Genomic DNA, 15,819 nt, shown 5'->3' on the forward strand with positions numbered 1-15,819 from the left:
ACAGAATTAAGGGTATGTGTCAACCCTCTTGAGTACTGTTCAGAGATACTTTTCAGAGAGGTGTGTCAAGCTAGCTTATGGGAAGAAAGAGAAAAGATGAGAGTGGTTATGGGAAGTAACCAGAAGTTTCAAAAAGTGGAATTATCAGGGGCACAGCAAGTGCATATGATACTCCCATGGGAAGATCTAGGACCAGTGAAGAGATGGGTGATGCAAGAAAACTGCTCAGTATCTGCCTGAGCAGACCTTCAAAACACATGGGAAAGGCATGATCACTTCCTTTTATGTTTCCTTACACCTCTTCTATTGCCTTTAATTCATTTGCCTTGTCTATCTTCCTCACTGGGTCAAGGGCTTCTTGAAGACAAGAGATGTTGTATGAAACAGCTCTAAGACCTCAGCGCACTATGTTGTATATGGTGTGTGCTTCATAAGCACACCATATCTTGCATATTTATTATCAGAGCAACCCTATGGAGATTTTACTCTTTTCATTTGACCGATCAAAGTGAGGCCCCCAGAAGATTAAGTAACCAGCCATAAGCCACACGGCTAGCAAATGCAGACCGAAACGGAAAACCTCTAGACGTCAGCCCCCGTGCTTTTCCATGTGCAAGCAGTCCACAAAATATCTGGAAAACAATCACGCTGGCCTAAATACAGATTCCTGGAACTTATCTAGGAGGGTCTGATCACAAATCTGTAGACACTGCCTGGGAGTCTGCATTTAAAGATGAATCTACAAGTAATCCTTATCCCATTAAAATATAAGAACCAGTGCCCCTCAAGCCAGCTGGTTCTGCACAGAAATCTGGAAGTGGAGAGGGGAGATAAGAGACAACAGGTGAGGAGGACTGTAAATCAAGATGTGTTCTCTCAAGAACAAGAGAATGGGGCCACTTTGAACACTGAGAGCAAGGGGCCCAAAGAAGAAAAGGAAGAGCTGTGTATTTGTAGATGGGGGTGGGGGGGTGGAGGGGACGAGACACAGCAGGGAGCTAGAAAATTGGGCTGTTGTCAGACTGGAGGATGGTTAAATTGCTGAAGGGAAACTATTGAGTATTCTATCAGATTTGCCAGTTTTGTAAACTTTCTCACAGACTGATGTAACAGCCACACAATCAACTTTAATGAGCACCTAGCAAGTGCCTGGCACCATTCTGGGTGCTCACTCTATGTTGGGGTTAGTTTTCACAAGAACTCTGTCAAGTAGACACATCTCATTGCCATGACACGCAAGGGGATAGGGAGAAAGCGGCACAGTCGGTGATCCTGCAGGTAAATGTAATATTCACAGTCCTGGTTTTACAGAATAATCTAGGTTAGTATTTGGGATTCCTGATCTTAAATCAATGAGGTAAGTTCATAAGCTTCATACAGTATCAAAATCCAAGTATATAAGGAGAAACCCCCCCCCCCCCAAAAAAAATGGAGCTGCACAGATGCCTGTGTAAGACCATGTAACTGCAGAAGTTTTAGAAATGAAGAGCTGACTGGACAAAGAGATGAAGAGACAGCGACATCCTGACACATGCCCTGAGTATCCATATAAGGGGGAGAAAGCTGGGTTTGGGAAGGAATCTGTTCCTTATACCCTCATCAAAGCACCCTGTGATGGTTCTTTCTTATTTTTTGAAAGCAGCATGTACTTAGAAAGAACATTTTATCTGAAAGAAAAGGATCTCGAAACACTACCTACCGTTCATGAGGGCGTAGGTGAGAATCATTACAGAGTTGTTTAGAAAGCTATTTTCTTCATTGATGACACGGAGAGTCGCCTTTTTATCTTCTTCTGAAGAGTCCTTTGATGTAATGCCAGCGGACAGGTAAATGATGACCATGTCTGTATCTAAACAAATGCATACAAACTGAATGTTACATCAGAGGCTGGCTAAAGAGTTTCTCTTCCATTGGACTTTCCTGCCTCAAGGACCTGCCAGGCCCACTCTTCTTACTCCTGCCTGTCTGATGCTGAACTTTCATCTCCCTGCTTCTGCTGGCCTGTACTGGGCCACGAGGCCTCATTTAGCCAGTGTCAGGTAAAAAGATGCTCCTAATGAGTTTATTAGATCAAAGAAGGCAAGTTCCTCCAGGCATCCACGGTCATGGTTATTCAGCCATCCCAAATGGATGTCTCTTCTGCCTTCTGAAATACAGCATTCAGAACCTGATTTACTCTTTCCCCAGTGACCCAGGATCTTCACTAGGAATATACATTTTGGGGGAACTAGGCTTTAAAATGATGGTTCTTCCAGAGACTACTGAGATTTGCAAGGTTATCTGTCTCTATGCTAAGCAGTTCCAAAAAACATTTCTGTTTTGAAATTCATCAGTGTAGAAAAGCAGTGAAAAAAAAAAAAAAAACACGTGGACATAGGAGCCAAGTTGCCTGTAGTATCTGGGTAGATTACCTAAACTTTCTACGCCAAAATTTCCTTATCTAAAACAAAATGAGGATAATGACTGTACTTACTTCATAGGGTTGCTATGAGGGCTAATTGGTTAATTTTAGAGTGAAAGCAAAACTATGATGGTGAATATAAAATAAAAGAAAGAAACTTTAACACAAAACAAAAAAGAAAACCCTTGTATTGGCATGAAGAAGCACCTAGACTCTAGAGTAAAATGACTCTCCAGCTAGGGCTAATGACTGAGAACTCATTGTAGCTCACAATGAAAACTTCTTTCAGGAGGATTTCCTCAAAAATTAAAGCGGTAGATTTCCTATCACTAAAGATGCAAGGGCTGAATGACAGCTTTAACGGAAGGAGGGCAGTAAGCCAGCTGGATTTTATACTGTCTTTTTAACCTGAGATTCTCTGATTCAGTATCTATTTTTAAGATTACTTACACAGATGTTCTTTTAATTGGGAAATAATGATTGATAGGCTATATGCTTGTTTCTTTAGCTTTTTATGGTTGTCATTCATCTGAGATTGCTTTCTAGCTACTGGGGGAGGCAGCCTCCAGGTTGGTCCCTCAATGATCCCACTTCCTGATATTCACATGGCTGTGTGGTCTGTCTATGAGAGTAGACTGGATTTAATGACAGAATGCAGCAAAAAAAAAAAAAAAAAGAATGCAGCAGAGGTCATGGGGTGTCAAGAGATGGATTAGGTTACAGAAAGACCATGGCTTCCACCTGTGTGCTCTCTCTTGGGTAAGCCAGAGAGAATGTTGTGAGCTAGCCTATGAGAGGCAAGGAACTGAGGCCCTCAGAACTGAATCCTCCAGCAACCATGTGAGTGAACTTAGCAGCAGATCTTTCCCAAGTTGAACTCTGAGATGACAGCCTCTCTGGCCACCAGTTTGACCACAACCTCATAGGATACCTTTGGGCAGAGGCACCCAACCATGCTGTGCCCAGATTCCTTACCTATAAACACTGAGATAATAAATGTTTATTGTCTTAAGCCACTGCGTGTTGGGTAATTTATCATCCAGAACAGATTATTAAAAAAATTATCCTAACAATGATGAGAATACAATGACTGAATTTTCTTCCGTTTGAAAACTTCCATTTTAGACTCTTTATTATGTAGAATTGAATAATAACAACTTGATGCTTTTGAAATGTGATGTTGAAGAAGATTCTTAAGAGTCCCTTGGACCATAAGGAGATCCAACCAGTCCTTCCTAAAGGAAATCAGTCCTGAATATTCATTGGAAGGACTGACGCTGAATCGAAGCTCCAATACTTTGGCCACCTGATGCAATGAACCAACTCATTGGAAAAGACCCTGATGTTGGGAAAGATTGAAGGTGGGAGGAGAAGGGGATGACAGAGGAAGAGATGGTTGGATGGCATCATCACCAATGCAATGGACATGAGTTTGAGTAGGCTCCAGGAGTCTGTGATGGACAGGGAAGCCTGACATGCTGCAATCCATGGGGTTGCAAAGAGTTGGACATGACTAAGTGACTGAGCTGAACTTAAGACTTAATATATAAGCAAGCTTCAAAGCTAATTTTGATGATTGAACGATTCTTAATAAATATTAACTGCAAATTTAAATTACATGTTTAAAATTAGGGTATGAAACCTGATGTAAAATCATTAGGGAATATCCTGGTCTTAACTTAGATGTCAGTCTTTTTTCAATGTTGTAAACACAGTCCTATACATTTTTTTTTTTTTTTTTTTTAAGGATGCAAAACAGCTCACTTAAGTTTCAGACTGGGAAAAAAATACTATTTGACCCTAGTAGGTGGGATACAGATATATCATAAAATAAAGTATGATCTAAAGTATGAGACAAACCAACACATGTGAGAAATTCCTGGATACTTTTAAGACTGACCTAAAGTGAACCCTTGGGTTTTCTTACTTGGCTTTATGATTCTGGATAAAACACACTGTCACTGACAGCTGGTCTTAGGCAAAGGCCCGTGACTAGAAAGCCAGAGGCCTGCAGCCTGCAGCCCCTTTAGCTGCCAAGTGTTATTTTCTTTCCATCCCAACAATAAGATACACGTTCTGCAAGCATTTTCTCTATCTCTGCCCAGCCCCTGACTCTGTTCTTGCCCCATTCTTAGGCAAAACTGAGTTACTTTTCTATTTTTAAATATCAGATCTACCAAATTTGCTCTGATTTATTTTTCTACTTACTAGGATATCCCCACTCTAATCACTCATGGGAACATTAAGCCTTGTGATTAGTAATGTTAGGGATGAGTCATTATAGACAATTGGGGCAGAGCAAAGATATAGCATGTACTTGGAAGAAAATGTAATCCTCTCCATGTGAGAAGTCCCTATGAAAGCCACCAGCATTCCTTGGGATCAATATCAAAGTGTGAAGAACAACCCAAATTTGGACTTTGCCCATGCCATTAGATCCCAACTCCTAACTGTCATATTCCTTCTGCTACAAAATGACCCCTCAACCGGTTATCCCCAAAACAAACCTAGGGAAAAAAATCCAAATGTGTTGATGGTATCTGTTACAGATCCACCACAGGACTGAAAAAGAGCCAGCACTGAATAAAAGTTTTAGTTTTTCTTATTAGTACAAAGCAGATTAGCACAAAGCCACCATGACTTGGCCATGCGGCTCTTGTTCATATGGCTATCAACATGGGGCAGATACTTGGTTTTCATGCACAGACTAATCCTTCCAATAACCTTATAAGGTAGGTCTTACTCATTGAGAAAATCCTACCAAATGGTCTTCATAAAGTGCCAGGTATACAGTAGAGTAGATAATAAATACTTGCCTGTGGAGTGAATACAAGTTATGATGTACAGTATAAATTCATAAGAGGAGTATGTAGACCCCTTACAATGCTATAGCCAAGGTGACTAATGGTCCTTGAGTGTCTGGGCTAGGGGTCAAATTGGGATGTCTAGAGTATCTGCACTACTTTAGCCAGAGCAATAAGTCTTAAAGGAAACTGAATATCATTATAATCACAGCTAGTATGTACTTAATATTTATGATGAGATCCTGGATCTTATTATCACCCTCAGTTTGCAGATGGAGGAAACCAGACCTGGAGAAATCAAGTAATTTACACAAGTTTCAAAACATTTCAGAGGAGGAATTTGAGCACACATTGGTTGAAATTCAAAATCCATATGCTTAACTACTATGTAACATTGCTTGAAAGTACCTCAATCTCTCCTTAATAAACCAGGCAATACTAATTCCTACGTGTTTCATTATGCAACCTAATCTGGGTTTTTCTTTCTTTGAACTACCAGTACACACTGTAAAATGGAAGCCTGTGAGATAAACTTTAGAAACATCTTACTTGGCCCAGAAAAAGACCCTTTTCACATTTAAAAAATAGTACCATCAAAATGTGTCCTAATCAGTGACTCTTCTTGCCATGTTTTTGCTCACCAACATTAGGAAAATCCCCCCAAACCCAAAGGAGAAATGTTTCCTGCCAAAGCAGCTCTCTGCTAACATACAGTGCAGGAAGGTTTATAAGAAGAGGTTTAATGAAGTCTCTATTCACAGTTTTAAAGCTGGAACAAATGACAACATTTGAAAATCAAGGGATTTCACATAAAAATCCAGATTTCTGGCTTCTCTTAAAACAGAAAAAGATCTGGCAACACTGGACAGGCACTCCTGCAAGGCTGAACAGAAGAGCAGCTGCCTTCTTGATCGAGGATACTCTCTCTAGCTGTCTGCGCTCCCCAAACAAGCCCCAAACCTTACCTCGAGCTCCCTTGACACCTCACTGCCTGGCTGCTGCCAGTCTAACATTTCTCTCTATTACTTAAACAGTGGCATCACTAAAATTGGATTTCATCTCTAAAGATGGTTTGAGAACTGAACAATCAAGTAAAAAGAGCACATCTGATGAGGAATGCTGACAGGCAGATGACAGCTGGTAAAGGGCACCCACAGATGAATGGCATTGGCCAACTAGCCAATCTGTCTTGACTGCTCAAGAGGCCAACCTTATCCTTTGGCTTCATTGAACTAGGGTCAACGTTGCACTCAGGCATCCTGTAATATTGGTTATGGATAGCTGGTGCTTGCCAAGGTTGGTAGGCAAAATTCTAAGATGACCCTGAAGACCCACGCTCTTTTATGATCCCCTCCTCTTGAGTATGAGTATGACCAGTAATTTGCTTCTGACCAACAGAATATGGCAAAGGTGACGGGATATTATTCCTGTGATCGTGCTACATATATGGCAAAGATGGAGGGATTCTGCAGATGTAGTTAAGGTGTTAATAAGTTAATCATGAGGGAGAGTAGTTTATTTAAAGCAGAAGAGTGAGCCTGATAAGATCAGACAAAACCTTTAAAAGAGGGTCCAAGCCTTCCCTGACATCAGCAGCTGGAAGGAAAGATGCTCTCCTCCTGACCTTGAAGAAGCAAGTAGACATGAGTTTTACAATTGGAAGGAAATAAACTCTGCCAATGGTTGAGTTTGGAAGAGGACTCTGAAACTCAGATGCAACCACAGACCTGGCTGATACCTAGACTGCAGCCTTGTATAATCCTAAACAGAGAAGCAACGGATGGACTCTTGTCCCATGGAAGCTGTGAGATAACAATATAGAGAAACATAAAAATGAGACACCATCTACCATCATTACCTGTAATAATTACTGTAGCTTCTTTCAGGGGCCCATCATGTGCCAGCACTATGCTGGGCATTTATCAATGCTGTCTTAGTTTTAATGCAGACACACTGAAGGACTTGAAAATATATTCATTAAATTTATCTCAATAGGGTACATTCATTAAAAAACAAACAAACAAAAAAACAACAAACAGATTATCAAATATAAAAGAGAAAATGACATAGATTCCTTTCAGTAGTTTCAAAGCATGGGTCTTATTTCAAATATCCTTTCCTTTATTTTTTTTTTTTATTTTATTTTTAAACTTTACATAATTGTATCAGTTTTGCCAAACATCAAAATGAATCCGCCACAGGTCCTTTCCTTTACTTTAGCTTGCATCCTAATTCCAGATTTTCTTTCATACATGAAAATTAAATTAGAGTGCCTTTGTACATTTGAAGGGCTGTGCTCATTTAAATGACAGTTGGTTAGAGGAAGGAAGGATCAAGGCAAGAATTCAGGCTGCCCTGTTTCTGCACACATGCGCACAAGCAGACTGTAAGTCAGTGACTAGGCGGGGTGGACAATTAGCATTAAAAAGGACGTGGATATTCTCCAGGGAAATAAACAAGGATAGGTTCCTAATAAAAGGGCAGCAAGAAGAGGCTCAGGGAGTAAAGAAATCATGCAGAGTACCTTTGATTGGAAAAGATGAGAAAATCTAGTAAGTTCCTACTATTAGATGATAATATGACAACACAAGAAATTGTTATCCCGTCAGTTTAGGAAAAAACCCCTCTGGACATAGTTGTGTGATCAGTTAACAATCTATTTCCATCGCCATCATTTATCTAGTTTATGAGTTCCACGCCATAAGAGAAAGGCACTTACTTGCTTGAAATTTGGTGCTATTGTTTGTGCTTCGAATCAGCTGAAATGCCTTTTGAAATCCCACCGCGTGCTGGGTGGGGCTGTCCAAGGACTTGACGCTGCTGACGAAGGTGGACATCTTCCTTTTTGTCTCACTGGTGGCTGGAGACAGGAACGTCTTATAGCACTGGTCAAGGGAGCACGTCCTGACGGTGTCTGCCACCGTCAACACGGAAATCTGGAGGGGAAAACACACACGCACAGGCAAACAAAAACTTGTTATTCTGCCAAGGAAAAGCGTTTTACATTTCAGAAGAGCCCACAAGAGCCCGCAAGCCCACAACTGTCCTACAGGACAGTTTGGAAGAGTTTAAATAAAAGCCCAGAGGCATCAATCTATGGTATTTGAAGAACAGTTAAAGATTGGTAAGGGACAGAGACTCAGACCCTAGAGTTTTGTTTTTGTTCCAAGATGAAGTCAGGACTATGGTGTTCATCTAGAACATTAAAAACAATATTTGACACAGAGAAAAATCTTGACCAGTACTAATGATCATCATTTTCCAACTGGAGGTGGGGTGAGGGTAACAGTAAAAGGTACGTGTGTCTGTGTGTTTAAATTTTTTTTTTAATGTGGATGATTTCTAAATTGTAATTCAATAATTTTTTACAATAATGCTTCTGTTTTTTTTTTTGGGGGCCCTGAGGCATGTGGAATCTTGGCTCCCCAACCCGAGATTGAAGCTGCACCCCCTGCACTGGAAGGCAAAGCTTTAACCACTGGACTGCCAGGTAAGTCCTGGGTGTGTGTTTTAAACAATTAGATCAGTGAGCAAAACCTTAGGGGATGGAAAAGTCAAATGTCTACAGGCGATAGATTATCATTAGCTGGGAACACACCTATCCCGAAGGTGTCCTAAAGATTAATAAACCTCTGCTGCTGCTGCTGCTAAGTCGCTTCAGTCGTGTCCGACTCTGTGCGACCCCATAGACAGCAGCCCACCAGGCTCCTCTGTCCATGGTATTCTCCAGGCAAGAACACTGGAGTGGGTTGCCATTTCCTCCTCCAATGCATGAAAGTGAAAAGTCAAAGTGAAGTCGCTCAGTCGTGTCCGACTCCTAGCGACCCCATGGACTGCAGCCCACCAGGCTCCTCCGTCCATGGGATTTTCCAGGCAAGAGTACTGGAGTGGGGTGCCATCGCCTTTTATCCCTCCCCTCCTATCAATCTTGAGACAAAGTCTGGCCACCAACTAGTGTCCAAGCCTTCACCTTGTTCCTCCTTAGTATAAATAGCAGTGTGAAAGTTATAGCTAATTATCGGTCTTAACAGAAGCCATTAAGGAAGTGCAAGACTCAGTTTGGTGGAACTGAACTGAAAGTGAAAGTAAAAGTTGCTTAGTCGTGTCTGACTCTGGGACCCCATGGACTATACTGTCCATGGAATTCTCCAGGCCAGAATACGGGAGTGGGTAGTCTATTCCTTCTCCAGCAGATCTTCCCAACCCAGGAATCGAACTGGGGTCTCCTGCATTGCAGGTGGATTGTTTATCAACTGAGCTATCAGGGAAGCCCAGTTTGGTGGGAGTGGTTTTAAAAAGAGATCTGGAACTAGTATCAGCAGCTACTTCCTCAGATACAAGAATAAAAAGTAAACCACTCTGTTTTTCTCAAAGTCATTTCTAGAGGTGGACTGAAAAATACATACCATAAAACATAAAGTGTTTTTAAAGGGGTATTCAAGAAAGACCCAATGCTAGTGGGAAGGGTAGAGGGAGTCATTGGGGTCATCGATACCTTGTCGTGCTCATCGATGGCGCTGAGGATGACTTGAGCGGCATCCTTGGCGATCTGAAGCTGCGTGTCTGTGACCGAGGCCCCGTGGTCCAGGATCACCACTACTTGCTTTGACTGCGGCCGGACGGTAGAGACGTAGATAGGTCTAGAAGGGCAAGAAGCTCTCAGGGGTCACTCCTGGTTTAGGAGAAAGGCTTGGACCTAACACAGCTTTGAGTGCTACAGACGGGCAGGCGTGCTGGCCTCTGTGTTTCAGGGGGGCTGGCACAAGGGCGGAGAGACCAGCATGGAATGAGAAAACTATCCTGGTACTTTGAAAACATCTCGAGACTATCGTAGGTGTCTGCACAACAGGGACTGCTGACTTCTGTCTTCCAAAGACTAGAGCAACTGGGAGAAGATTTTAAGAAGCAAAGCCTTTGGAAGACTGGCTTTTTCAGCCTGTGTGCAAGTCCACCCTCCCAGGAAATGGACCGAGTGGCCCAACAGGCAGCAGAGACATAGTAGCAGGGAGAAAACAGTTCACTGTTTTTCAGTGCTGGGTCCTCTGAAGAGTTTGAGTGGGGTTTGGCTAAAACCGAGGACACCTATCATTTGTGAGCATGCTGAGCAGCTCTGAATAGCAGATTTGGTTTCTCTCTCTCCAGACAAAAGCCACTGCTAGGAGGGCCCTTTCCTTTCTGTACTGTGGCCGTTTACACAGGTCAGCCACCAAAAGGCCCCTTATCAGAGATCTAAAACCATGCCATCAGATTTGTCCAAGCCTGTGATAGCCACTCTTCTTGCCAGGTTTTTGTTTGCCAACACTAAGAAGAGCGGGTGGGGGTGGATAGGGGAACTCCAAAGGAGAAAAACCTCCCATCAAAGCAGCCTTCTGTGAGTGTGCAGTGCAGGCAGGTTTGTGAGAAGAGGTTTAATGAGGTCTCTATTCACAGTTTTAAAGCTGGAACAAATTAGAGGGAGCTTAAGAGAGCAAATCAGCCTCAAGAGAATTCTCTCCTTTATGGACACCCTTAAAACACTAGATTTTTCCATGAAATGTTAGATGCCAGTTGAGTCACAAAAGCCTGGGCACAAATTAAGAAATACAGGCAAAGCACCAAAAAACTCAAAATCGGGCCAAGTTTACACTAATTGTTCTCAAGCCAAAAGTCCTACATTAATACTGAGTTCTACTATATTTTCACTAGTGAATACCATTCAGCCAAGTAAGGAAATAGAATAAAGAGAATCCAAAATTGGTGGCTGCAGAAACGAAGAAAACAGCAGAAAATAAGGAAATCTGTCTATCCCACCATTGACAACCATGTCAAATACTGAACTTTTAGGTCCTCCAAGCTAGGGGAGCAGATTCTTTTTTTTTTAAAAAATGACATACCTCCTCTTTTCCAATTCAACTCACATAAACAAAAAGCAGAATATGTCTGCATGCTGTCACAGTAAATTGTTAAAAACTGCTTTAATGGGAGACATAAATAGCAGCATTCTATGTACAATCGGGGAGGAGGTCCTCACAGTGAGATTGGGTCCTTTCTGGAATGCGCTGCAAACCCACTCCACACTCTGCAAAAGCCTCAGAGGACAGGTAAAGAGATGGGTACAGCAATCTATGAGGAGAGAAACTCAGATTACTTGGCCAAGGGAACAGAGGCTTCAGGACTGATTAATGCCTATTTAAGGGGAGAGATTTGTGAAACCTTCTGAGTGAAGGTGAATGTTAATTTGTGACAAGGTGCTAAAGCAGAATGCCATCTAACCTATCTTCTTAGAAGTAAATGAGAATTGGATGGTTCAAAGTGTCTTTGGCCTCTCCTGAGAGATGAGCCGGCCTAGAATCCAAGGTCATGGACTCTGGTACAGTCTCCAAGATGCTCAATTCTTCATCATGCTGTCTAGGGAAGGAAAGGAAGAAACCATACAAATGATACAAATGTCCTTCTAGGAGAAGCACAGAGGGAGTATTTTCCCTGGGGACAATTTTAGGTATAATTTACTTTTTGCTTCTAATACTGAGATGTAATTGACACACAGCACTGTGTACCTTTAAGGTATACAGCAGCACCCTGGTTTGACTTATATGCATCACGAAGTGATTATCACAGTAAGTTTAGCGAATAGATATAATTTAAAATAAAGATGGAAAGAATAAAAATAAAGATGGCAGTTAATTTACACTCAAAAAAAAGTAAACCAGGCATCTTGCACTAGTTCGGGAAGTTCTAGCACCAAACATCTAACAGTGCAAAAGAGAAACTGTGAGGATTCGGAAGGAAAGGATCTTTGCCTAAGGGGTTCTGTAAACTGATGAGTCTTGTCATACAAATTATCTCACCATTACCGCCCTTCTGGCTAAGTGGTAACATCTTAAGTTAATTTCCTGAGAAAAACGGCAAGTTAACGATCCTCAATCCAGTGTTTTCTGGACAACCTTCAGACTTCTAGTAGCAGACATGTAAACGTCAAAAGGATGGCCAAGCACATTATCATAGAGAGGAAAACTGTGAATCACAAGCTCTACTCTGAGATATGCTGTGAAGTCTTCTAGCGCTGGTCTTTAGAGAAAGTATTACCACTTGTCTCTCAACAAAGGTGTCTGAAGGGCAAAACAGTTTAAAGTGCTTCACTATTTTTATTTCTTAGTAAATACCTTGTTTTACTTGGCTTGTTAGATACTTCTGAAAATGCTCTGGGCTTCATCATTTGCCTTCCTGAGCATTTCCACACCCATCTATGTTAAATAGTGAAATCATTTCAGGATAAGTTTCTAAAACCACAGTTTGGAGGCAAAGCTGTGTGGATGAATGAGGAGTCTATATTTTATACAGATTACTCTTAAGCAGTAATTAAAAGTTTGGCAAACAAGTCAACATACCTACTGCGATGCTCATAGCTGCCCTTACACCGGAACTTGTGTGCTGGGAAAACAGTGAAAATTCCTTCTTCCGAACTGAAATACTGCCACTTAATTCCAGGGTTGGATTTCAGGTTGTCTGCAAGAACTGGAGGAGTGGGGAAAAAGAAATATAACCACCAAATCCACAGGTGCACGGAGGCACTGTGCCTCAGGCATCTGTTTTGCATAAATGGTTTGTAGTATGAATAAATCCCACTAGATTTAAGGCTGTAAATTTTCTACTAAACATTTGCTTTCTGTCCCTTAAAAAAACACCCCGTGAATGGAAAATGTAACGAATGCTTCAGTCAAGTGAAGCAATTATTCTTAATATTGTATAGTGACACTTAATGTCGTGGATTATTTTTCCAGCATGAGTGACTCATTTGCATTAATCTCATCCTCACTGGGCTAGTCCCTGTTGGGTCAGTGTATATTTGCTGGCTTGGGGGTATGTTCTCTAACTGTGGAAGACAGTAATACTAATAGTCTAATCTCCAGAGTCCAGACCTGTGTGCTGACCTTGTTTGCTTCATAATGAGGGAAACAGCATGGATGGTACCTAAAAAGCCAGAAACCATATCATTCAGGAATAGCTTATGGAATGATTCCAGTATGCCAACACTACAATAGATACTCCCTCACAATATCTCATTTGATCCATAAAACAACTCCAGGATGAAGAGGGTTTTATCATTCCCTACTTTGGAGTTGAAGAAATAGGCTTATGGAGCTTAAGCAACTTGTCTGAGGCCTCATCAGGAACTGGCTGACCTGGGATTCAAGTCTGGGTGTCCTGGCTCCCATGTTCTTCCCATCACATGGTAATGACTCCCTTCATAAGTGTACAGCATCCCCCATGCCTGTTCTGCAGCTGGAATGGCAGCCACCTTACTGTGTGCAATCCTTCCCCAAATCTCCATGAAATCTTTCTCTCTTCTCTTACACTCTTTCACTCTGCTCCACAATACCTCATTCATGTGTCACATAGTACTGTGTGTAGGGTACTGCTTTACATGCTGCAAGATATACAGGATGAGCATAAACCAGCCCTTCTGTAATAAGCAATGAATCAAAAGAATTAGATAGAGGCAAATGGAGCAAAAAAAGAAAGCATGAGGTCTATCTGGCAAAACATGTATAGATAAAGCTCTGAATGCCACACAGCCATCCTGTAGTCTGGCTCAGGGGTCAGCAAACTTACGTAAAAGGCCAAGAGATCAGCAACTGTGGCTTTGCACACCCTATGGTCCCTGTCCCAACTATCCAACACAACCTTATGATGTGAAACAACCACAGACAATCCGTAAGAGACTGAATGGGTGGGTGTGTTCCCTAAAAGTGTATTTGCAAACATCAGTGGCAAGCTGGATTTGGACAGTGGTCCTCCAACTACATCATGTAAAATGCACTATGTGGAAGCCTTTGAACATATTTAGCAGTTGCCCTGCCCAACACACATCAAGGAGCTATAGTGCACTGTAGCCTCACACATATCCTAGGAGTAAACAGTCCATTAACCCAAACTATGGATGAGGAGGTGGGCTGAGAGAGGTTTGCTGACTTGCATAAGGTCTCAGAATAGACAAGAAGGGAGTCAGCCAGTATATGACCATGACACCTGTCCCCTCTCTGCACTCTGCCAGGAGACCTTATTAAGGTCATCACTGGACCCAGACGACCACCGTCTCTCTGGAGACCAATGCTGATGTGAGCATGCATAAATAGGGATGAGGGTTTTTCTCTGTCTCATCTCCTGGGAGTCTGAGCCTTAACCTTGACCTCACATTAGTTCTCTTCTCCACGCAGCCCTGTCAACTGGCAGTGAAAAGGCAAACACTGTCTTTAGAAGTAAAGGAGAGCTCGGGGATACCTCATGTAAAAGTAACATCTGTAACAATAAACAGCCTACAGTCAGACTGTTAAAAGGAGAGCCAATGAGCGCAAGAATGTTTTAAAAATAAATCGAATTCACACAGTGTGTGATACATTTAGTCTCACCACAGAAGGTCATTCTGGTTCCATTCCAGCACTAGAGCCTAAGTCTCGGGCAAGATTCCTCAAACCCGCCTGCTGAGAATTCCTTTGGTATCTGATTAAATCTCATCTGTTACTTAGCACTAGCAGCAGAAGATGATGGTTATTATGGCAATGAGGAACGTGGGGCCCTGAAGCAATCAATCTATCATTGTGTCCAACCCCATGCAGGCCCCTCCTGACCTAGAGGTGGGTGACAGCCCTATTATCCATGCTGGGACTCCAGAGGGGGCTTCCCCATTCACAGGAGTCAGTTAGGCATTCTGATCACTAGATAACTTGAGTTGGGGTCCTGCACACTCACTCGATCCTCAGAAATGCTGGAAGCTGTCCAGGAAGGAAAGCTGGGCAGGCGCCCAACCTGTCAGCCCATGATGCACAGTGCAAGGCTTGAAGTTATCAATGGGCAGGGTCTGTATCTGTCTGAGTTGCTCTGCACACCAATCTCGGATGCACACATGTGAAGAAGGCAATGAATGGTTTTTCCTCACTGCAGCTTGAACCCAAGATAGTCATCGCACTCTCTGACATCCTTCTGCATTTTACCTCTTCCCACCTTCCAGTGAAGGGGCTTCCATGATGGCTCAGTGATAAAGAAGCCTCCTGCCGAGCCTCCTGCAGGAGACCCAGGTTCGATCTCTGGGTTGGGAAGATTGCCTGGAGGAAAGAAATGGCAACCCACGCCAGTATTCTTGCTGGGGAAATCCCACGGAAAAAGGAGCCTGGCAGGCTACAGTCCAGTGGGTTGCAAAAAATGTCAGACACAACTTAGTAATTAAACAACAACACCTTCTAGTTAGAATTATTGTCCTTACAGTTAACTTTCCGATACTCCATCCCTAGATTCAAAGATCCTTGAGGGTGATTCTCTGTACCCCTGAAGCACAGATTCCCAGTTCTTTGCCCATCAAGGCATTCACTCTACGTGATGTCTGCAGCATACAGGCTAGGAAGATCTGCATGGAAGTACTATTAATGTTTCTTAAACATTTTGATACTTTTGTTTAATAAATTTTAAAATCTTACTTTCTTCTAATGCCAAATCCAGTTACACATAAATACTGTGACTAAATCAACAGAGACCAATGTTAATTCTACATATGTTTAAAAATGATAAACACTCCCTTCTCCCAACACCACTGCCAACACAACTGGTACAAAAATAGGTAAATGGAGAGAGAAGAGGCTT

General features: G+C 42.2%; 1 protein-coding gene across 1 annotated transcript in view; it reads right to left on the minus strand.

Annotated features, from left to right (window-relative positions):
• CACHD1 (cache domain containing 1) overlaps positions 1–15,819 on the minus strand; it is a 236,249-nt gene that overhangs the window by 50,173 nt on the left and 170,257 nt on the right. The window contains exons 5-8 of the mRNA XM_005886691.3: positions 12,573–12,699; positions 9,701–9,845; positions 7,925–8,141; positions 1,700–1,849 (exon numbers count right to left, since the gene is read on the minus strand). Of these exons, the coding sequence (XP_005886753.2) occupies positions 1,700–1,849; positions 7,925–8,141; positions 9,701–9,845; positions 12,573–12,699 (639 nt within the window). The remainder of the gene's footprint in view (positions 1–1,699; positions 1,850–7,924; positions 8,142–9,700; positions 9,846–12,572; positions 12,700–15,819) is intronic.

The sequence above is a fragment of the Bos mutus genome, chromosome 3 (genome assembly GCF_027580195.1).
Source record: "Bos mutus isolate GX-2022 chromosome 3, NWIPB_WYAK_1.1, whole genome shotgun sequence".
Classification (NCBI taxonomy): Eukaryota; Metazoa; Chordata; class Mammalia; order Artiodactyla; family Bovidae; genus Bos; species Bos mutus.